This window comes from Podarcis cretensis (assembly GCF_951804945.1).
Source record: "Podarcis cretensis genome assembly, chromosome: Z".
In the NCBI taxonomy this organism is placed as follows: Eukaryota; Metazoa; Chordata; class Lepidosauria; order Squamata; family Lacertidae; genus Podarcis; species Podarcis cretensis.
In genome coordinates, this window is record NC_137184.1 from 26,039,857 (window position 1) to 26,062,449 (window position 22,593).

The following is a 22,593-nucleotide window of genomic DNA, read 5'->3' on the forward strand; positions in this document are numbered from 1 at the left end:
GTCTGGCCCCTAAATGGCAACTAGACATTGTGTTTTGGTGACTGTTACTCTGGTTAAAGGAGCCATTTGGCACATAGCACTGTTCACTACTATGGGGACCTTTGAACAAAAAAGCCATAAATCACTAAGCCATACAGGGCACCCTCCAATTATTGTAAAGGTAGACTGGGTCTGTACAGATGAAGGTGGTCTATACGGTATCTTGGTTGTTCAGGGCTTTACACGTTAATAATGGAACCTTGAATATGGCTCAGTAGCTCATAGGCAGGAGATGCAGTGCTTTTGGAAAGCTTTCATGTAGGGCATGAAGGCAATAGCCTTTTCCCATTAGCGGTAATTCACATGTTACATTCAATGGGTGTTAAGTCTCAAATTGTTGAGCTGTACAAATCAACAAAGGGCCACTCTTTCACAGAAACACTTGTACCTGTGTAGAGATGATTTGCTCAGAAAGCTTATCATTAGTCCCCAGCCCAGAGGTTGCATTCAACCATAGTGACTAGAAGCTGTTGATAAACTTATCTAAGAATCTGTCTGAATAGCAGCAAATTCCTTAAATGAACTGCATGATATATGTAAAAGTCATTCCTGTTGTTTGCCCTGAATCCCCTGCCAGTCAGGAAGAGTGAAAGGAAGGCCTTTCCTCACACATTGTCCTAGCTCCAAGGCATTGGTGCTACTTGTGAATTGACCTATTGCAGCAATGGCTAACCCTTTCCGGGCTGAGTGCCACACTAACCCCTGGTAAACCCTCTGGCAGCCACATGTCAAAATGGTTGTGGAGTAAAAGTGGATGCGGTCCTTTTTTCTTTTTAAGGGACACATTTTCAGGTTCTGCAGGGGGTGGGGGGTGGCAGGCAGCAATCACAACCGCATCCCTACCCCAGTGAGGACTCCATATGCTCACTGGGTGCAGAATGACTGGCAAAGTGGGGAATGGGAAGAGAATGGAATGAAGGAAGCAAAGCTGACTGACTTGGAACAGCAAAGAGGAGTAGATGACTTCAACGTTTTGTTGCCAGTCCCACTAGTATTTTAAAATCATAATCAGTTCATTAAGCAAATCCATCAGTGTTTTGAATATGTGTGGTTATGCATATGTACACACACACACACACACACACTTGTGTTTCCTTAACTGTCGCAGCCTGAAGTGTTGTTTTTCTCTCTCTTGCAAATAGTCCTTTCAAAAAACAAAAACTCCACAGCTTTCAAACCTATTTGACTTAGATATGCTCAAAGGAATCCATTCGCCTGACAGCAAATTTGCAAGTTTATTAAATAGCAGCAATGACTCATCCACTTGCAGCTGTTCCTGGGAGCGTAAATATACATAGACACTATAGATTAGGATGTGCAATTTGGGATGGGAGCGTGGTTTTGGGGAAACAGATTTCTTTCGGCTCTGATTTTATTCTGAGCATGTGGCATTTTCACTTCTTCTCCCCACCCACAGATGAATGCTATCTTTTCCTTTTGTGTGTGCGCAAGGAGAAATGGGAGCTTCCCTGCTGTTTTTGAAAATTTCGGCCTCTGTATGCTTTTCTATAAAACATTCATCATACAACTAGAATAAGACAGTTTCAGGCCAATGCTCTTTGCTAGTAATGGATGGGTGTCAGTTGAGTGGGAAAGAGGGAGGTGTTTTCCCCAGTGATACTTTTTAATGCCAAAGAAAGGGAAGATTTTTATACCTTATGAAAAATAAATTGATGAAGGTTGGATCCAGCCATGCTTACAGTAGACCCATTGAAACATGACTAACTTCATGATCCCAGGATGTGGTCTGGAGGCACATGAGGCTGCCACCTTGATGAAGGTCAGCAGGCCGTGATCTGGTCAATACCTGGATGGATGACCACCTGGGAAACACATGTACGCCAAGTGGTCAGAGCAGTGAATGTTTTGCTTTCATATACAGTAGAGTGGTTTCTACATACATCCCTCTCAATCCTCCATTTAGGCATGCAAGAGTCATTACCAGAGCACAATGACACTTTTCAGCCAGGCAAAAATATTCTAGGAGGGTATGACCCAAGGAGAGTCCCAAGGGCCAGGTAGAGAGGCCTAGTGGGCAAGGTTTCCCACCCCAGCTATAGAACTTGAACTCTGGGGTTTTCTGTGCCCTTTAGCAAAATCCTGTTCCTTGTGGGCATCTTCATCCCAAAAGTTTTGTGCTCTAGAATCTTAAAACTTGGGGTAAGGTGAGCGACTTCTAATTATTATTATTTTAATAGGCCAACACATCTGTTACTTTTAAATATGATGTAATTTTCAGCCTCGTTCTTTTTCAATCATTTGTCTGAAATGTTAAGAAGCCCCAACTCTACCCCAAGTACCCCACATCCTGTCAACAATAAGCCTTTCAGAAAAACAAAATGAAAAAAACTACTCATGCCTTTTCTAGGCATTTTAAAATAGCCATCCTTGGATGCTGAAGCATCCAAGAGGTTAGATGCTGAAGAATCCAGAGGTTAGACTGTGTTTCCAAGGCCAGGCATGAATGTGTTAAAAGACCATTCAAAATGCAACATGTACAAGATTCCTTGTGAAAGTCGGTTGCTGTGTTTGTTCATCTTGAGATTCCTGCGTTGCAGGAGGTTGGACTAGATGCCCATTGGGGTTCCTTCCAACTCTATAATTCTATGATAATATGATAACCCAGGGTTGCTGTTTATCCTGGTTGCTGTGTTGTCTGATTGCTTCTCCACAGCACGAAGAGCAGAATAAACATGCTCCCTTTTCATTGGATACCAGGATTTGATACCCATGCTTCCTTCCACTATAAACAGAGGAGAGGGGCAAGGAGCTTCTCTTTATGAACAAGTGTGGCAGTGGCTAATGTAGGTTCCTTTTCCCCATTGATTTGCGGCCAGGGTGCCTGACCATCTTGTGAACCTATCTCCCTTTCTGCTCCTTTAGCTTTAATAGCCGTTGTGTGTTATACCTTGCCCTTTGTGTGTTATACCTTGCCATTGTGTTGTGTGTTATACCTGGCAATCATTTTGTGACTGGTGTGCTCCCATTGCACCTTTTCCAAATTTGAAATGTGCCCAATGGCCCCAAAAGGTTGGCAGCCCCATCCTCACAACTGATCCTTATTCAGTGGATGCAGAGACTGCAAGCTGTTTGTGGGAGCATTTGGTGTTTTAGTCAGAACTCTGTTGTTTGGCTAATGGTAGATGACCCCATAAATGAAAAATGTGGGGATGATAAGCATAAAAAAGATATCTGGTTACACCCTGGGCATTGGACCAGGAATAAAATCACTGGTGCTTTTGCAATGGATTTCTTCATTTATGAAGGATGGATGCAAATTAATATAGATTTATGGAGACTCTTCAGCCAGGGTGCAATCATTTTGTGGAAGGCTACTCTCTCAAGCTAATAAAAGCAAGCGTCAGAAAGCATATAAACATAAAGTGTGTATCAGAGCCTCTAAGCAATTAGGAGCTTGTTTCCAGGAATCCAAAAATAAATGCGATGCTTCTCCTCCCAGACAGCTAAAGAAAGCTTAGATTGATATGCCTATTTGGGCTGCTTTGACAATAATTCACCCTTATTTTTGGAAAGAAAGAAGACATTTAGGGCAAAACAGTCTAGGTCTCTCCCCCTACTTGCACTGAAGATAAAATTTGAAATTTTCCATTTGCCCAGTGGATTCCATTGTGCTGATGCCAATCAGATTAATCAAATCTCTCCCAATTCCTCTTTGTTATTCACATCTCTTACTTGTCAAGGACTCCTGAAGGGTTACATATAGTGGCTTCATTCTGTTGTTCAAAACACTGGTCAGTTGCTAACCATGTTTTCATGAAGGGTAAGGCTATCAGTTACTAGTTTTTCTCCCTTTCTCATAATGTGAGAACTTTGGGCCATCCAGTGAAGCTGAATGTTGGAAGATTCAGAACAGACAACAGAGCTTCTTCACATAACACATAGTTAAACTGGAATTCGCTAGTGATTGCCACCAACTTGTTTGGCTTTAAAAAGAGAAGTAGACAAATTCATGGAGGATAGGCTATGCATGGCTACTAGCCACAATGGCTATGTTCTGTCTCCACTGTCAGAGGCAGTATACCTCTAAAGACCAGTTGTTGGGTAGCACAGGTTGCAAGACTGCAGTTGTATTCAGGTTTTGCTTGCAGACTTCCCATAGACATCTGGTTGGCACTGAACATGACTATGAATTTGAGGGACCATCAGGGCTATCCTTAATGTTCTTCTTAAACTGAACATTATTTAAAAAGAAAATTTTTTTTGCAATAACTTAGATTTATTCATATTTTTACCTGCCCTTTACCACTAAATTGGAATCAGCTGTTGTAGCAGATAGTTGGCAATCACAGAAAGCAAACAGTTGTACTGGAGTTGTACATTTCTCCTTTTTTTAATTTCATGGAGGGTTGTGTTGTTGTTTTTCTAATGTGGAAGAATATCAAAAGTGGCATAGGCTGCCCCTCAGTGTGAAGTGGTATAGTCTGTGCAACCACCTCCTCAACAAAGCAATTCATTTCTGCTGCGTATGTGTAGGCCTAGTCCAAGATGACGAAACCTTTAAGACGAAACATATAAACATAACAGACACAGGTGCTGCTGTTGGTGCTTTTAATGGCAGTAGCTGGCATTAGGCCCTGAAACGGCATTGTTGGGGGGGGGGGGGGGAGAAGGTGATCTTCATCCCACTAAATTCAATACCCCTTCATGGTGTGGCAGTGAGAGAGCTGCCCCCTCACCTAGAGTCTGACGTTTCACAGCCCATTTTGATGCCTCATTCTGGAAGTAGAGACTTTGAAAAGGGAGAAGGAGTTTGAACTAAATTTCACTTGACCTTCCCACTTCAATATGTGCCTTGAAAGATTTGATGGTAGGAATAATATAACTGTATCTGCTTGCGTGTGAACCTCATAAATTACATTTATTCACCAGCTGGATCTATGGGACTTCTTACTAAGACAAAACGATTACAGAAGAAAATCCATTTTGAGGTGGTAATAGCAGGCTTCTGCTCCCGTCATTTACTGCAAAAGCACCATTAGAGCACATTATGAATTTAGTAATCTCTTTGACTGACAGGGTGGGGAGTAGCAGGAACTTGAAGCTTGATCATTACTTTGCTTAGTTTCACACCTACCCCTTTTTGCTTTCTTTCTCCCCCCCCCCCTTTTTAGATAGAATTTATTTTATGATAACAAAAAACCAAAAACATACACATCACAATCAAAAATTTAAACCATAAATCTTAATTGACTTCCCTCCACTCCCCCTCCTGGTTCCATTATTTTATACTTATTCATGCACGTCCATAAAATAGTATATTCTTAACAGTCCAGTTTTAAAACCTTATTCATCTTGTTACAAGTGCCTTTTAAAAGTTAAACTAATGTAGAAGCCTATACACAAAGCTTGCAAAGTATGCATTTCCCCTTTTAAAAAAATCAATGTCCTTTTTCTTTCTTGGGTTTCAAATTATCTAATATGTCCTGCATAGTTCACTAATTTGTTTTGCCAGTCTTCTTTATCTTCTTTGGCGGTGGCTTCTTCCTTCTATAGGGATGGGCTGGTCTTGGTCTGGCGTCCACTCTCAGATGCAGGGACAGAGTCTTTCACTCAATAAATCCATTAAGTCCTGTACCTTTCAAAATCATAGCATCTGTTGTTTTTTTTAACAAAAATCATTTTCAACATTCTCTTCAAATCTTTTATGTCACTTCCCAGGCCTTCTTAATAACTTTACATTGCCACCACATACAGTAGCCTCTCATACCTTTTGCCCTCCCTTCCTGTTTTGTCTCCATCACAGTCAAAGCCTCCCAAATCAATTCACATGAGGTGCCATTTTTGTCGTGGACCACCTTTACTTTCCCTTGCATATTTTCTTTGAACCTCCCACCTCAACCTTTCCCACCTTGGTGGTTTGTACATTCACCTCTTTAAATTGTCCCATAGCCTCTGAAAGTAAATTAGTATTTTCCCGAATTTGAGAAGCTGCCTTATCAACATTTTCCTTTATCTGATCGAACAGTTCTCTTTTAAATTCCAAAAGCAAATCGTATAATTCATATTTTATGTTCTCTTGTCTTACGGCCCTGCTGGTTTGTTTCAACATTGAGATTTTTTCTTCTGCCATTTCTAATTTGGGATGAAGGAGGGCCAATTCTCTCCCCGTTTCCCAGCTTCCTCTCTAAGATTAAATTCCAAAACAAAAAGTCCTTTCCCACCAAGGAAGGTATTATTTTGGCTTTATCAGTACTTTATTAGGCCATTTCACTAGACTCAGTAGAGAAAACCATTACTTCCAGCCTCTTTCCGACCCCCTTCCACTTTACTCACAAAACCAGATTTTAACGGTTATATATTCCCATCAAAATGATTTTTAATTACCAATATGAATAAAACTATAATATTAATGTTATTTTAAAGTCTAATTTAGTTCAATATTAGCAATGAATATTATAGTCCTCTTTTTTAATCTTGATTTTTAACCAGCTGACACCTTTTAATAAAATAAATCCACAATTATAATTCCATTAGGTTAGATGTCTTCAGCACTCTGAAAGATCAAAAATTTCTTTCCTAAAAGTAGCGTAGATTCAGAGAGTCAGTCCAATCTTCCTTCTAGAGAGGAAATTTGTAGTATTCTTCCATTAAATAACCTTGCAATCCTTCTCCTGTTTGACCCCCATTTTCAGTCAAGTTCAGTCACAACATAGGATAGATTCAGGTTCAAATTGAATTCAAGTCAGTTTTGATGTTTTAAAAATTATTGAGAATTTGTATAAATGAAAGCTGTGTGGAATCTTTTAATCCTTATTGTTCATTAGTTAACTTATCTCCCAAAGTAAACATCATCAACACTTCACTTGTATATATTTTGTGCTCATAGCACCAGGAACAGGAGCAGACTTCCTTTTAACACTCCCATTTTTTTGCCGAATCGATCAAATTAAGCAGTCCTCACCTTTGCAGTCAGCTTCAATATGCTGGAATGGTAACCGCTGGTGGCTGGATCAGAGGCTTTGCCTCACAGAGCTGCGGTGATGCCTAGTTCACCAGCACTTTCTTTCTTTCCCCCCCTTTTCCTTTCCTTTCCTTTCCTTTCCTTTCGTTTTCCTTTTCCTTTTTCTTTTTTTTTCCAAACACTTTATTGAAATTTGTATATAACATAGATAATGTACACATGCTTGAATGAACAAAAATATAAACAGAACCGTATAAACAAAAACCATATACAAATAATCTTCTATATGTTTACAGAAATTAAACTTAACTTAGATTTATGCTGTTTCTCTTCCCCCCTTTTTTCTTATCTTTTTACTAACATAAAATAAATGAGACTAGACTTCCTATCATTTCCTGGTGCATCATCTTTCTGATGATGAATGTACCTATCATTATTAGCTTACTCATTCTATATTCTCTAATACATTCTTACAACAATTTGTCTTATTTCTTATGGGTTACTTTAGATGAGGGTCAATCGAATGCTTCCATAGACATTATACCACTGTTATAATTTTGTAGATACCTCTTATATTTATTCCATTTTTGAACAAACACTTGTCTTTTATTACCGCTCAAACTGTTGGGCAATTGTGTCATTTCTGCAATTCCTGTAATTCCTGTAATTTACATTGCCAATCCGATAATGTTAGAACATTTTCCCCTTTCCAGTTAATTGCTACCGGTGTTCGAGCTGTGGCCATGGCATATAGGAAAATTTACCTTAAATTTCGGAATGTCATTGCCTAAAATGCCCCAAATGCCTCTGGCTTTTTAAAGAAATGTTAGCCCAAAGATTTTTGCCTCACGGAGCTGCGATGGTGCCTAGTTCACCGTCGCTTTCACTCGGCTCCCCCCTCCCCCCCACTCTCCACACCTCTCCGGGACGGAGAGCAGAGACCGGCAATGCCAAGGTGCCCTCTGTGAACAGCAGGACCCCGAGACACCCTAGTACTCCTCTTGGAGATTTTTGGGAAGTGCTCTTCCCAGAGGCTCCGTGACGCCAAATCTGACAGAGCTGTCATATCCGCGGTCGGTCTGCCATGTCGCGGGAACCCGGAAGTGCCCTTTTTCACTTTCACCCTTTTCTTCACCAGACCCCTGAAAAGTGATCTGAAGGCAAGCACCTAGATTTTGGCAGGTTCTTCAACCCACCCAAGGATGAAATGGGGCTGTGTGCACAATGGCTGCATTCACATCACAGTTTATTCTGTTTTGATTACTTTTCCCAAACTGCTAAATTCCACATTATATTTTAGCCTTCAAATGATGTAAAAGCCACTTCCGGGCATTTTGCACAGGTTTAGCATTCATTTCCGTATTTTCTTGCAAACAATTTTTTTTTTTCTGGATGCAGATAACCCAGTAATTCCTGTACAGTATAGGGAAGTTTTTAATGTGCGATGTTTTACTGTGGTTTTATAATTTACGAGAAGTCGCCCAGAGTAGCTGAGGCACCCCAGTCAGATTGGCTGCATATAAGTTGTTGTTGTTGTCGTTGTCATCACAAAGCTTGCACTATATTCTACTGTAGTTCCCGAAGTGACTTGCTGCGTCAATGCTGCCTGCTGCAAGGTAGCCAATATAGGACCAAGGCCACTGATATTGGAGGGGGGGGCAAATTTGAGGGAGCTTTTGCTGAGAGCTTCATCAAACCTGGAGTTGGCTCTGTTCTGGGTTGTCCATAGTCCACCCTCCCCTGTGGTGAAGTTGATGCAACCTTTCCAAATGTTTGGCCCATCACAGAGAACTTTGGGTTGATGAGAGAGATGATGCTCATTTGGGCTGGGCACAGCCCACAAAAGACATATCTCTCCCCTCTCTCTGAAAATCATGGTTCTCTTTGCTTGATGATCCCACATAACAGCCATTTCCCGAAATCCTGTGACCTGAAGAGACTATTCAGCTGCCCAGACTTTGTTAGTTCAGAGATTGAAAGAAAACATAGTCCCTACCAAGGAAGAATGGCAGATAAAACTGATGGACTGTGCTGAAATAGCAAAACTGACTGGAAGAATTAGGAATCAGGAAGATTTAAATTTTAATAAGGAATGGGGAAAGTACACAGTGTATTTAAAAAACTACTGTAAACACGTAAAATCATTAGTAGGACTAATATGACACTTGTAGCTAAAAGTTGAATTATGGATTAGTTAAAGATTTGATAAAATTGGAGTAACAGACGAGATGCAGGAGAAAATATTGGCATAAGGATCCACAAAAAAGGAGGAGAGAAGTCAAAGGGCATTTATTGATTATATCTTAATTGTTTTCTTTGTTGTTGTTTGTAAACCTGGAAATCCAGAAATAAAATGAAACAAAACAAAACAGGCCTTTTCAATTGTTAGCATATGCTATATGTGATAGGAACCTGCATATTTACAGTTTGCACACATTTCTGAGGTAGGGTTACCAGACGTCCCCGGTTCCTGGGGACTGTCCCTGGACAAATTCCTTCCCCGGAATGTCCTCAGATTTGCAAATCTGTCCCTCAGAAACATGGCAGTGGCAGCCTCAGCAGCCCGGAGCTAGCCTGGTAGTGCAGTTGGCTCTGGCTGGCTTCAGGAGCTGCTCGCTGCCGTGACGCCCGCCATTTTTCCTGTGCAGAAGTCCCCATATGATGTGTCTTGTGCGGAGAGGAAAAATCAGTTCTGTGTGGATACCTATTTTGACATCTGGAGGTCTTATATTAACTTAAGATGGACAATACTGGTGGTTAGTGTATCATTAATGTGAGTTGATAGGAGTATTATCATTATTATTCACATGTTCCTTTTTTCTTTCGATCCTTCTTTGTTTTTATTTATAACTAAAAAGAAATTTCTGATGCAGCCTTTAATCTTTTCTGATGTAAATGATGCAAATTATGCTCATCTGTATAGGGGGGAAATTCCAGAATATTTTCCTATTTAAATTATTTTGGCAGACACACATTACCACCAACAATCCTTCTCGCTATTTTTTTCTCAGGCTTGGCGAAAGCGCTGGTTCGTGTTGCGCCAGGGCCGAATGAGCGGAAACCCTGATGTCCTGGAGTATTACCGAAACAGCCATTCCAAAAAACCCATCCGGGTGATCGACCTGAATGAATGTGAGGTGGTGAAGCACTCGGGCTCGAGCTTCATCAAGAAAGAATTCCAGAACAACTTTGTCTTCATTGTGAAAACGACTTACCGCACCTTCTACCTGGTGGCCAAATCGGAGGAGGAAATGCAGGCTTGGGTGCACCACATCACCCAAATCTGCAACTTCGGACATTTGGAAGATGGAACAGGTAGGAATGGAAAGACGGATCAAACTCATGCAAAAGTGGTTCATTCACTGTTAATATCTTCAATGGATCACAGCTTGGTTGGAGAAAGTCTCTGACCATGTTGAAGCATTTTGCATACCTATGAAGGGGGCATTCCTCCCCACCTCTCAAGTTTTTTGAATCTTGTATTTTGGAACACGTTTGTAAAAGTTTCCCTGACCAAAACCACTTTTAAACATATCTGCTTTTGTCTGAAATTTAGAGAAGCAAGCACCAAAATCTTGAAAGAGGCTTTCGCAACCTGGGGTCCTCCAAATATTTTGAACTACAAATCCCATCAGCCCCAGTTCAAAACCTCTGGAAGGCACCGGTTTTGGGAGAGAACTCCCTTTAAAGAGGCAGGTTTTCCCGTCACAATTCTCCAAGAGAGTTGCAGCGTGCACTTTCATTTTTATGCCGTATGCCTGGGAATGAATCATCTTGCAGATGGCTTGTTGATTACGAGAAATGTTTCAGTGTCCCTTAAAAGAAAAAAAGGGGAAACTAAAAGCCAGTTTTCTGATGTTATCACTGGAACATACCAAATCTATATACCACTTTAATTTGCTTTTAGACTTTGAGGACGCAGCTTAACGTCAGATGCATTTAGCCCAATGTATTTATTGATTGAGGGGATGGGTTGCTAGAATCCTCAGCTTATATTATCAGCCGACATAGCTGTAGCTCAGTATATTTGCATGGCAAAAGAATTGCTGAGTAGCAGGCATGCCACAGGGAAGAGATGGGGAACCCTCTGAATATTTGCAGGACTACAATTCCCATCAGGCTTGACCATTGGCAGTGCTGGCTAAGCTGATGGGAGCTGAAGTCTAACAACCTTTTTGGCGGATCACAGTATCCCCATCTTTGCCTTAAGAAGCACTGGAACATATGAAACTGCCTCATACTATTTCGGACCAATGGTCCATGTGGCTCAGTATTGTCTACATTGATAATCAGTGGTTCAGGATTTCCGATGGGGACTCTCCCAGCCCTACCTGGAGATGCTGAGAATTGAACCAGGGACTTTATACATGCAAAGCAGAGTTACAGCCATTCCCACTGTGGTTGCAGGTATAACTGGATGATATTGGGGAAGGGGCTCCCTTAAGTACTTTAGTCCCAAGCCATGCAGGACCTTGTGTGCTAGTGCTAATACCTTGAATTAGTTCATTGGCAGCCAGTGCAGTGCTCTGAGTGACACATGGTTCCATTGGGCTGTTCCAACCTGGCAGCCACATTTTACACTAGCTGCAGTCTCAGGATGGTATTAAAGGGCAGCTTCACATACAGTTCATTACAGTAGTCCAGGCAGGATGGACCAGAGGTTTATGAGTCTGGTAGCTTCCTATGCATCATAAAAACAGAGGTACTTCAAGGGTCTCCAGTATATACATCATGTACTCTCCTATCTTGCTCTGTAGTCATATGTGCAAGCTTCAGTGATTTTTCTTTTCCCAATTAGTGTTTCAGCTTATCAAATAAAGCTTTATTCTGATGGTGAAAGCAGACTGCTGCCTTGATTGCCGAGCAGGGAGCAGGAGGAAGAGAAGGGGGGAGGGGGGAGAATGAGAACAAACATAGAATCTCTTTGCTCCCTCCATAGAAAACGGACATACATAATTTATGGTCTGCAGATGCTGCCATGTGCCTTTAATGGACCTCAATTTTATTACTAGGCTCTTAGGAAAATGTGCAGAAGGCCACCGGCTTCTGTCCTTGGAGCCTGGCTTCAGATGTCGGCACAGCCCAAAGGGACACTTTCGTATTCTCACTTGCTCTCCCTGCAAAGAGCATTTGCTAATGGGCTGGAGAGAGTACTCAGAGGAATTAGTGCTTGCCAGTTCTGAGCCTTGGAGATCAACTTTCTGCCCCTTTACTCTGTGTGACTTTTGCTGTCTGTTTCTCAGAGACATTGTGCATTTGCTGTGGATTAGCTGCATGTAAGCTAGCCATGTTCATTAATTTCAGTGGGACTACTCTTGAATAGGACTAACATTGGCTGTAGCCCATAGCTGCCAAGGAATGAACAGGAGCCCCTAAAAATGGCCTGTATTGGGTCAGGGAGATCAGAATCCAACCTGCTGACAAGATCCTGATCCTTTTCCCTCGGGTATAATATTTGTTGGGAGGGGGAACTTTCAGACTCTAATTACTCTATGTGCTGCTTTCCTGCGCCTTAGCGGCCCTCAAAGCAGCCTATAGTCAACAAAATACAAAACTGGAAACTGGAAAACATCAAATATCCATAAACAAACCCAGCAACTGGAGTACAAAAAGCAAACAAGGTCATTAAAGTATTCGGAGGAGAAACGTGTAAAATAATTGGAAAAGGTGTTGTCTTAATATCTAGTAATCTTGTGTGGCACCAGAGAACTAGTTTGTTATCAAAAGCAAGGAAGTGAAGGAGACAGAGGACGGAAAGTGTTTGTGAGCCCACATTGCTCAGACCATGGTTTCAAGGTTGTGATTTCTGAACAAGGTACTTCTTCCTTGGGTATGTCCATGTTGACAGTTCAACTTCCTGCAAGACTTGGCCTCACCTCTGTCTCCAAAGTATCTAACACTTACTCCACCAGCAAGTTATAGGCTCTCAAAGAGGAACTCCTTTGCCACTCATTTGAAAAGTGGGTTTGCTTTCACGTCATTAAGCAGTTCAGCCTCTTAAGCCTTGGATACCCAACGTGATGCCTCAATACTTTGTGGGACTACAACTCCCGTTATTTCTGACCATTAGCAATGCTGGCTGGGGCTGATGCAAGTTGGAAGTCCAACAGCATCTGGAGTCCAACAGCATCTGGAGCATCTGTGTTGCCTTAAACTGTTCATGTCAAAATTTATTTGCGTGGACAGGCGGAGTCCCCAGATCCCGAGTGGTCCCCCCCGTCATGTGGAATAACGACTCTAGACAACGTGCTATGGGATTAAATTGGCCACAACTTTATTAAATTTCAAATGTGGGTAGACCTTGGCTCAGGCATTGGGCGTTCTCCCTCCCTAGTCCCCAGCCGGGGACCTAGGGAGCATCAGGGTTATCCAGTGTGTGTGGGGGGGATGGGCCGGCTCTGGAGAACATATGTTCAAGCAGAGATAGCCGCCCCCGTTACGCCGCCGCCGCCGGGGAGAGCAATGACGACCTTTCGGCGTACGGCCAAAGCCTCCCTTCAAAAACCCCTTTAACGGGAAACCCTGGTATCGCCACCGCAAAGAGGAAGATGGACTAAAGGATTCCGCCCAAGGCCTGATACCGCCAAAGTTGTGACGTTTTGCTACGGGAAAGGCGAAACCTGCCAATGCAGGGAAATTCCTTTCCGGCCCTTTAACAGCGACCTTATCGTAGCAGCGCCCGCATACCTGTGGAGACAGGTTAACCTGCAAAACCTATGAAGAAAAGTTAACCTGCAAAAGAAGACATTAACTGAGGGTGGGTAGGGTGGGAGAAGCTCTGGAGCCAAGTGAGGATTAACAATTAAGATCCACCCTCTATTGTGTGGGCAGGTAATCCCTCCCCCTACCTGGCCTGGTTTCCCTGGCAACGCTTCCCCCAGGTGGGATTGGACAACTCACTGGGGTAGGCGGGGACCTCCAGGTATCCCACCTGAGGGAAGGCAAAGCCTATGCTGATGGGGCCACTCCAGATCCAGGGCTGCACGCGTCCCCGCAAAGGGCGCCCCCCGTTTTAAGTGGGGAGCGGTCATTACTGACAGGTGTAAGAATCTTTGAGATTCCTAATGAAATCACTGTAAACTCACCTCAGGGATGGATGATCAATGGTAGAGCATCTGCCAGTTTCTTTCCCCTTCCCCAAAATGTTGACCTTAGAGACTGGGAGCATTTGTTAGTAGAAGCTTTTAAAAAGCAAGCAAACAAACGAACAAAACTCTATCATAATTTGAGTGCTCATTTGCATATAATACCCCTTCCAGAATACATTCAAAACACTTGCCCCAGATGTACATAAATCCGAGACCAGACTTACAGCCCATTAGCTGATCCCTGCTATATGAGCTTGCTCTATTCTTCATATGGCCTCACTCCCTTTACAACCAACACTGATTTTCCTTCCCTGCTTCTGGTGGTTTTTTTTTTTTTTTTTTTTTTTGTCTGTTTAAATATCTATGTTCACAATCGTATGGGTGCTGTTTTTATCTTCCTATATACATAAAAATTTAAGGCTGTCATCACGCAGCCACCATTAGAGGATTTGGAGTACCACATCACAGGGTAGGGGATGTGGGGGGTGGGAGAGAGCCAGATTTTAAAATGGCAATTTTAAACAACAGCAGTTTGGATGAAGGAAGGATGGAGACACACAGAGGAGTTGCGATGGGATGGGGAGTTTGAAAGACCTGTGAGGGTTTTGGGTGAGGTGTAAAGGGGCAGGGTGGGGAATTGGCAAGAGCAGTGGCGTAGCGTGGGTTGTCAGCACCCGGGGCAAGGCAAGTAATGTGCGCCCCCAACCCGTGGATTTGCGCCCCCTAACCCGTGGATTTGCCCTAACCCCAGATGTTGCGCCCGGTGCGGCCGGCCCCCCCTGCACCCCCCACGCTACGCCACTGGGCAAGAGGGTTGAGGGGTGGGGTTGGTGAGCAATGTAAGCTGGGGGGCAGCCCCTGTTGATTATATACTTGAAGAATCATATATCACCAGTTTTAATTTTCATTTATTTGTTTATTCCAAGAGCAACAGCAGACTGTGCAAGTGGTTAGGGATAGGGAGAACATCCTGAATGAGGGGATGCCACATTGGGGAAGGCGGGCTTTGGCTATGGAATGTTAAGGCAAGGGGTTTGTTGAAGGGAGGTGAAAGAGGGGAGGTGGGTAGAGAGGATTTGCTGGCTCGGAATGGTTTGGGAAGATAACTACTTCTCATTGCATTAATCCCAGACTCCAGTTTGCTGTGATTTTGTATACATTGGTCCTCAGATAAGCATAGCCATTTTCAGTGTTAGCTTCTGCAAATGTGCTCAGACCATTTGCAGAAAATTGAATGGTCTGAATACAAGTATTGTAAAATAACTGTCTCTCTCTCTCACACACACACGCTACTCAGCACAATACTGTCCAGGTGTTTTGGATTACAACTCCCATCATCACCTGCCATCACAACTGATGGGAGTCGTGGTCCAAAACACCCGAAGGGTGCCAGGTTGGGAAAGGATGTTTTCTACCTGCTTCCCTGGGAGATGCAAAATGGCTTACAATAAATTATGCAAATCGAGGGATTCTTGTTTCTTCCCTTCAGTGGGCAGCTTCATTTGCCTGAGTCTGAGTTCTCTCCAGAGATTTGGATTCTAGCCTTGCCAGTTTTATCTGAATGTCACTGAGGTTTATCTTCAAGGATCACACAGCCCATTAGAAACCCTATCACTATTAACAAGGGCTCCAGGACAGTTGGAACAGATGGATGAAATCCATCTTACCTCCGGCACTCCCCAAACGGGCCAGCGCCTGAAGAGAGAGCACAGGTTGGAGAGATTTTTAATTGATGTGCTGCCCCCTCCCTCCAGTAATTGCAAAAAGAGCTCACAATGCACAAAACGCCCAGCAATGATATGTCATTCAGAAGACATATTGCATCGTGCTCCCTGCTTCCCTGAGCAGTGTGATTTTCCAAGGGTGGTGCTTTGGGTTTCCTTTCAATGTAAGATCATTGGAGATCTAATGGTTTTGTTGTTACTATTTTGGTTTACTTACTAGTTCCTATGTTGGAGCATGAAAGGGCAGTGACAGGCAGCATTGCACTCTGAAAAGCAGCAGATCAACTCCCCCCACACCAGACCTCCCCCCTCACACACAGAATGGTAGCTTAAACCCCCTTTTCCCTTCACTTTACCCTCTCTGCCCCCAGTAATCGGATAACAACCTTGATCCCTTTGAAGATGCTATTCTATCAGCCGGTTGGGAAGCACGATGAGCCTATTTATTTATATATAAACATATATATACATTTTGCAATCAAGCAGTGCATCAATTCAATGAAATAAAATAAATAAATGGCCCCCCTCCCCATTACCAATTTAGAGAATGGCTGTCCCCTCGCTGCTCTGGTATCCTTATTGGGTCCATCCCCCCGCCCCCAAAATATGGTGTCCAATTGGCTGAGCCTGCCGTCACTCTCACCCTGGGGTGGGAAATGATTCAGTTTAAAATGGTGAACAGTTGCAGCCTTGGGGACAGTGAGCAGCACTTCACTTCCTGGCATGGGCATAGCCAAAGGGGGGCAGTAGGGGCAGCTGTCTGTCCCCCCCCCCCCCGACCAAGTAAAACAATAGAAATACTTAACTAACTGACCAATGACATCAGTTCTGCCCCCCCAAAACAAAAGTCCTGGCTACGCCCATGCTTCCTGGTGCAGGACCATTTGGTGCTGCCAGTTCCCTAGCCTCTGGCTGCTTGGGGAGGAGGGCACCCAGGCTCTTTGGGTAAGGTGGGTACCTAGGCCTTCTAGTCTGGCTCTAACTGCACCAGTTTCTGGTGGTATGAGTTCTTGTCCCAGAATATGTGACCTTTCATGCCAGATTTGGCCTGGGACATGTGCAGGAAGATTGATTTTGCAAAATAGAGGCCATTTTATCCAGTGTGTCATTAATTACACCGTAGCATCATCTGCAAATTCTTTTACATACTTGTTCAAATGCCACTTTAAGGTGCAGCGAGGACTTCCAACACTTTCTAGTTAAGCTGATTCTGCAAGAATGGCAGTGGCATTGCCAGACAAGAAGGCACTTCCGGAGGACACAACACCCATCTCCCTTTAGCAGTAACCCCGATAGTTTAGAATATTGATCTTGCAACCTTTTTGGAAGCAGCATTGCTGGCAGCAGCACTGCCCATTTCTATGCATCAGATGAACTCTGTATCTGAAAAGCTGTTTGTGTTCCAAATTAGTCCATGACTCATTTAACAGTAAGATTTAAGTGGCTTTTCTAAAATGTGTAGGCTTTCATTGTAGACATAATGTAAATGCATGCATGAGTTTTCCTTTGCTTTAATCAATAAGCATGCACTTGAGTGTGTGGCTGTTTATAGAAATAGATGTAGATCTTGCAAAGGCTTTAGAATGACACCTTGCCGGGTAGTAAATACACAAAAGTGGTATCCTAAGAACAGATCAATCTTGATGGAACTGCTTGGCTGTAGAACAAAAATGCTGCCATCTGCTGGTCTTATGGAGAAAGGCAACCTGATTTTGCAACTTGAACAAATATTTTGTTCCCTTGCCCCTTTTTTGGAAGATAGGAAGCTGCCTTATAGTGAGTCAGACCATTGATCCATCTAGCTTAGTATTGTCTACACTGACTGGCAGCAGCTCTCCAGGGTTTCAGTCTGGCAGTCTTTCCCAGCCCTTCCTGGTGATGCTGGCGGTTGAAGCTGGAATCATCTGCATGCAACACAGGTGTTCTGTCACTGAATAGTGGTCCCACCCCATGAGTTGATACCAGTCCAGTCTGGCTCCCCATTTTTTGTTTTCTGTACCCCTCCATTCTACCCCATCCCTCTTTTAAATTGCAAATTCCACTTATCCACGCAGAGGCTGGGAGGGGCTGGCTTGTCTTACCGCCTCTGTGTTTCTCAGGTGGTTTGAAAAGGACCATGCAGAACACCTGTCTGTGGGAAGTGTTTGGCTGTACATTTTGTAGACTACAGTTTGTCTTCCCGCAGTATAAACACTTTGCTTCTTGGAAATGTTGCGTTAGATAATATCTTGGCCTCGTTTCCCAGATAACTGTTTATGGGTTAGGGAAGCTGAGCTTCTCTTTAATGTAAACACTTAGTGGCTATCCGTAATGGAAATATGTGACTTTAAATATCAATAATTGTTGTTGTTGTTGTTGTTGTTGTTGTTGTTGTTGTTGTTGTCAAGACTGCGTTGCATACTGCTGTTTAAGCAGTGGCGGTGGTATGGGCCATATTAGGGGCTTGGAGGGGGCTGTCTGAGTATATTCTTACCACCCTCCGCACAGGTTGGGGAAGCAGCCTTTTTATAACTTTTTTTTAATTGTTAGAATAATACATAGAGCAAAAAATGCACAGTGTGAAATATTATTTTATTTGTGAATTGCCTTTTACATATATGTCATCAGGCAATTTACATGCATCTTGAAATTATTTGGAAATTAAATAATCAGTCAATCAGAATAATAAGAAAGCAGAAATAGTTTCTGAAGCAGTTCTTAAACCCCCCCCCCCAAAAAAAAAACAACAACATCTGAAGCTAAGTTTAAATACCATACAAAAAGACACCCAGCATTTTCATCCAGCTGGAAAAGCCTGTCGAAACCAAAATGTCTCCAGTTGTTTTAGGAAAATGCAGATAATGGCTGTCTGTTGTATCTCAAAAGGGATGCTGTTCCACAGAATAGAGGCAACCACATTGAAAGCCCTTCCTTAAGTAGGCTTCTGATATTTGAGGGACTTTAAGGAGTCCTGCAGAATGCTACCCAAGTGGATAGCCATGTTATCCTTTAACACCAGCCTAAAATATTATAGCTGGCTTATCTTCTTCTTCTTCTTCTTCTTTTTTTTTTTTGCTGTAGTATCTTTTTGGCATTAATAAAATCCCCATCAACTCAAAGTTCATTTGTGATAATAATAAACACCCCAAACCTAGTATTCTCCAAGGCCCATCTCTCTCTCCCACCCCACTCCACCAAAATGTGTTGAAATTCTGCATGGGCTTCCAAATGCTGCAACTGTATGAGTCCATTGGTTGATTATAAATACAGCTGTGTGATACACACACACACACACACACACACACACACACACACTGCTTGATTGTAAAAGAAAAACCCTTTAAAAACTCAAAATGATTTACGTAAAGAAAAGAATAACATTATCAGTAAAAAACTGTTTTAAAAAGCTATTGAAAACATTCCATTTTATCCATGTTGTGAACACGTCCCTTAAATTAAGTTTTCTTTTAAGTCGAGATTATTTATAACCTCCTTTTAAATGTTGGCCCTGAAGAAAACAACAGAAACCCAGGTATACACCAGTACTGATTGTTTCAGTCCAATTTGGCCACAGCACATAGGCTTTCTTCCAGTGCTGACCTCATCTTCCTCAGTACTGTAGATTTACTCTTTGTTCCAACAACCCTGGACGGACAGAAGGTAAACAATGAAGAAATTAGTATAGGCCACAAATCCTTCACTGCACTCCTTGGAAAGAATCAAGCCCCTTACAGGATCAAGGCCAAACTGACTTCCTGACAAGCACCGTCAACTTATAACCTTTTCTTTCCTTTGTCACAGATTCCGGAGACAGCCTCTCCCACACCACCACTTCCCCGCAACCTTCACCAGCCGCCTCTGCCCACGCCTTGAGGGTTGCAGACCCTTCCCTTTTGGCTGACCAAGCTGCTGCGGATGCTTCTGCTGCAGAGGAGACAGCAAGCGAGTCAGAGTCTGTCTTCCTTCCTGACTATCTGTTCTTATCGAACTGTGAGACCGGAAAACTCAGTCATGTCAGGTATCACCATAACTCTCCCTGATACAACCTTCCTCCAACCTTGTGGCCTTCCAGATGTTGCTCAAGTACAACTCCCATTAGCAACCGTGTCCTGGCTGGGGCTGCTGTGAGTTGTGGTCCAGAACATCTGGAGGCCAGTGCGGAAGGCTGAGTGCCTTTCAGTTTTGGGGGGCAAAACAGGGTTATTCCCAAAGGAAGTTTGGGTCTAAGGGGACTTAGCACATAGAAGTACGTAAGCTCATAAATTGTGGTCATATGTAAACCTTATATTTAAAGCTCTATGGTGCCACTTTAAACAGTCACAACCTCCCCCATTCTGGGAGCTGTAGTTCATTAAGAGTGCTGAGATCCCTATTCCCCTCACAGAGCTACAGCTCCCAAAATTCTTTGAGGGAAGCCATGATTGTGTTATCATAGTGCTTTGATTGTATGAAGGGAATGCCACCTAGGTTGGTGGCTGAAGTAAGATTCAGCCATGGCAATGACACAGAGCCCTCCACACCTGAGGGCATAAAGCTAGCTTAGGAGGCACAGGGTAAGCTATGTGGCACATAGCTCTGTCTGCTCTCTGCCTTTCAGCATCTGAGGCCTTAGGTAGCTGCCTCCCTTTGCATCGTAGGGCCAACTCTGTCAAGTTGATGTTAATATTTCTCCACATGGTTGCATTGCTAAGTATTTTTCAGAATGTTTTTCATAGGCCGATGGACCAGACCCATTGTACGTGCAGCTCTTTCTTCATTTTAGTAAGGGTGCGGGAAATCCAGGGCTGCATACACACCATGCACTTCTAGCTCATTCTGCTTCCCTAGAAAAGATTCATAGGAAGCGTAGTTTACTCCTCCCAGGGCTACAATTGCCAGCACCTTTAACAAACTACAGGTACCAGGATTTTGTGGTGGGGGGAGTAATGTGATTTAAATGCATGGGTATACACAGCCTAGATAGCCGCTTCTGTTTTTATAATTCTAGGAAATGGTCTTACCATTGGACCATTGGACCATATAACTCAATACTCTCAACATGGCTGGCAACGGCTCTTAAGGTTTGCAGTCAGTCTTGCCCAATCCATACTTGGGTATGCCAGTGGTGGGCATGGCCAGAGGCGAAAGTGGGAGTGGCCAACACTGAAGCAAGCAATAGATGTGACTTTGTACAACACACGCACGCACAACATACACATCTCTCCATCCAGGCATGGGAAAGGCTTCTCAGTTAGAGGACATATTCCAATCAGTAAAAGTGCTCAAGAAGTGTGTAGAGGGGTGTGAGAATCCTAGGAACCAGCTAAAAGTGCCTGTAATTCCCCATTTCTTCTCCTGCTTGTCACCTAGGTTGGTAGTTGAAGTAAAATTCCACAATGGCAATGAGACAGGGCCCTCTACACCTGAGGGCATTAAGCTAGCTTAGGAGGCACAGGTTCCTTATTCCAGTTGTAAATTTTCCCAAAAGAAAGAACAGTCCTACCCTTCCGGCTCCCTCATCACATTCTGTTCTTGCTTTGGTGGGGAGAGAGCTACCCACGTTTCCACTGAAAGAAAAATGCAGGAAGCCTTAAAAGTCAACCTGACCTATAATCCCCAAATTTCTTCTTTGTGCTTAAAACGGCAATCAGATGCTGAATATTTTGAAACCGAAAAAGCCCTCCAGAGTGCCTCTTCAAGTCAATATCTACTTTGTTTTCAACGATGGCTGTAACAATAACATGAGTACCACAAATGCATCCACAAGAGAACAACATAATTGCCCCTACAAATAAAATTACTCCTCTATATTGCAGTCAACAAAATGTTCTCCCAAATGGCTTGTCCTAAAAGCTTTCCTGGAAAGGCAAGGTAGGAATGAATAGAATAAAGGGGTGGGGGATAATTTAGGACACAAAGCAAAATTAAGCACTCTGGAATCACAATTATTTCAATGGTAGTGAGAGTTAAGTAAATCAATGAGAGCCGATGCCTCAGTTTTAGCACAAAGGCTAAAACAAAACTAAGTATTTTGTTGTCCTTTAACTCTGATACTGTTTAGAGGAAAGTAAAAATTAAACAAAAACTTGTGGGATGAAAAGCAAATCCTTCCACTCCCCACCAGGCAAGTATGAAATCACTATATTAAAAATGTTCATACCATGTTTTTCAGCAAATTCTGGAAATGAAATAGGGTTGTTATTCTCAGAATTGACCTCATATTCCACCAACCACCTCAAACTAAACAGAATGCAGAGCTATCCAGCAGTGGGAATGGGATGTTTAAAGCAGTATTTGGAGATTTTGACAAGATAAGAATGTGCATCCCTCATGTCCATCTAGATTGCAATGACATTTGGGGTGGGGGTGGGGCAGAACCAACAAGTCAACTATGCAACTTAATTTTTTGTTATCAACATCAACAGTGAATTCCATAATCATTCATCAGACAAGAACCACAATTAGCATATATATCCAAAGGCATGTCAGAAACATAAATTTCAGATTGCTTGATGAAGTTCCAAAGCAGTTTTTCCCATTCATTCCCAAGAGATGCTATTCTCTTTGGAGCAAAACCGCAATATGTGGTTTAACAATCAAATCCCTCTTCCCATGGAACTCTTGAGAATTTTTGCTCTGTGAGGTGAATAGGGGCCTCCTAAGAACTCTCAGCACCCATAACATATGTCAGTTTCCATGAATCTTTGAGGGAATCCAGAATTATTAAAGTGGTATCACAGCACTTTCAATGTATGCTGTGAATGTGGACTAAAATAGAATATTTTAAAAAACACAAAAAACATGCACACTAACCAAAATAATTTAATCATAATTTGAAGTATTGGTTGGAAAAAAGAGGGAA

The 22,593-nt window shown here is 42.8% G+C and overlaps 1 protein-coding gene across 7 annotated transcripts in view; it reads left to right on the forward strand.

Moving 5' to 3' along the window:
* Window positions 1-22,593, forward strand: part of GAB3 (GRB2 associated binding protein 3) — a 98,709-nt gene that overhangs the window by 56,665 nt on the left and 19,451 nt on the right. For 6 of the 7 annotated variants that reach the window (XM_079961704.1, XM_079961701.1, XM_079961707.1 and 3 more), the window contains exons 2-3: window positions 9,973-10,276; window positions 19,554-19,770. In XM_079961704.1, coding sequence (XP_079817830.1) covers window positions 9,973-10,276; window positions 19,554-19,770 — 521 coding nt within the window. Of the gene's footprint in view, window positions 1-8,418; window positions 8,578-9,972; window positions 10,277-19,553; window positions 19,771-22,593 lie in introns of those variants that run through there. The other variant, XM_079961706.1, reaches the window with a different exon arrangement.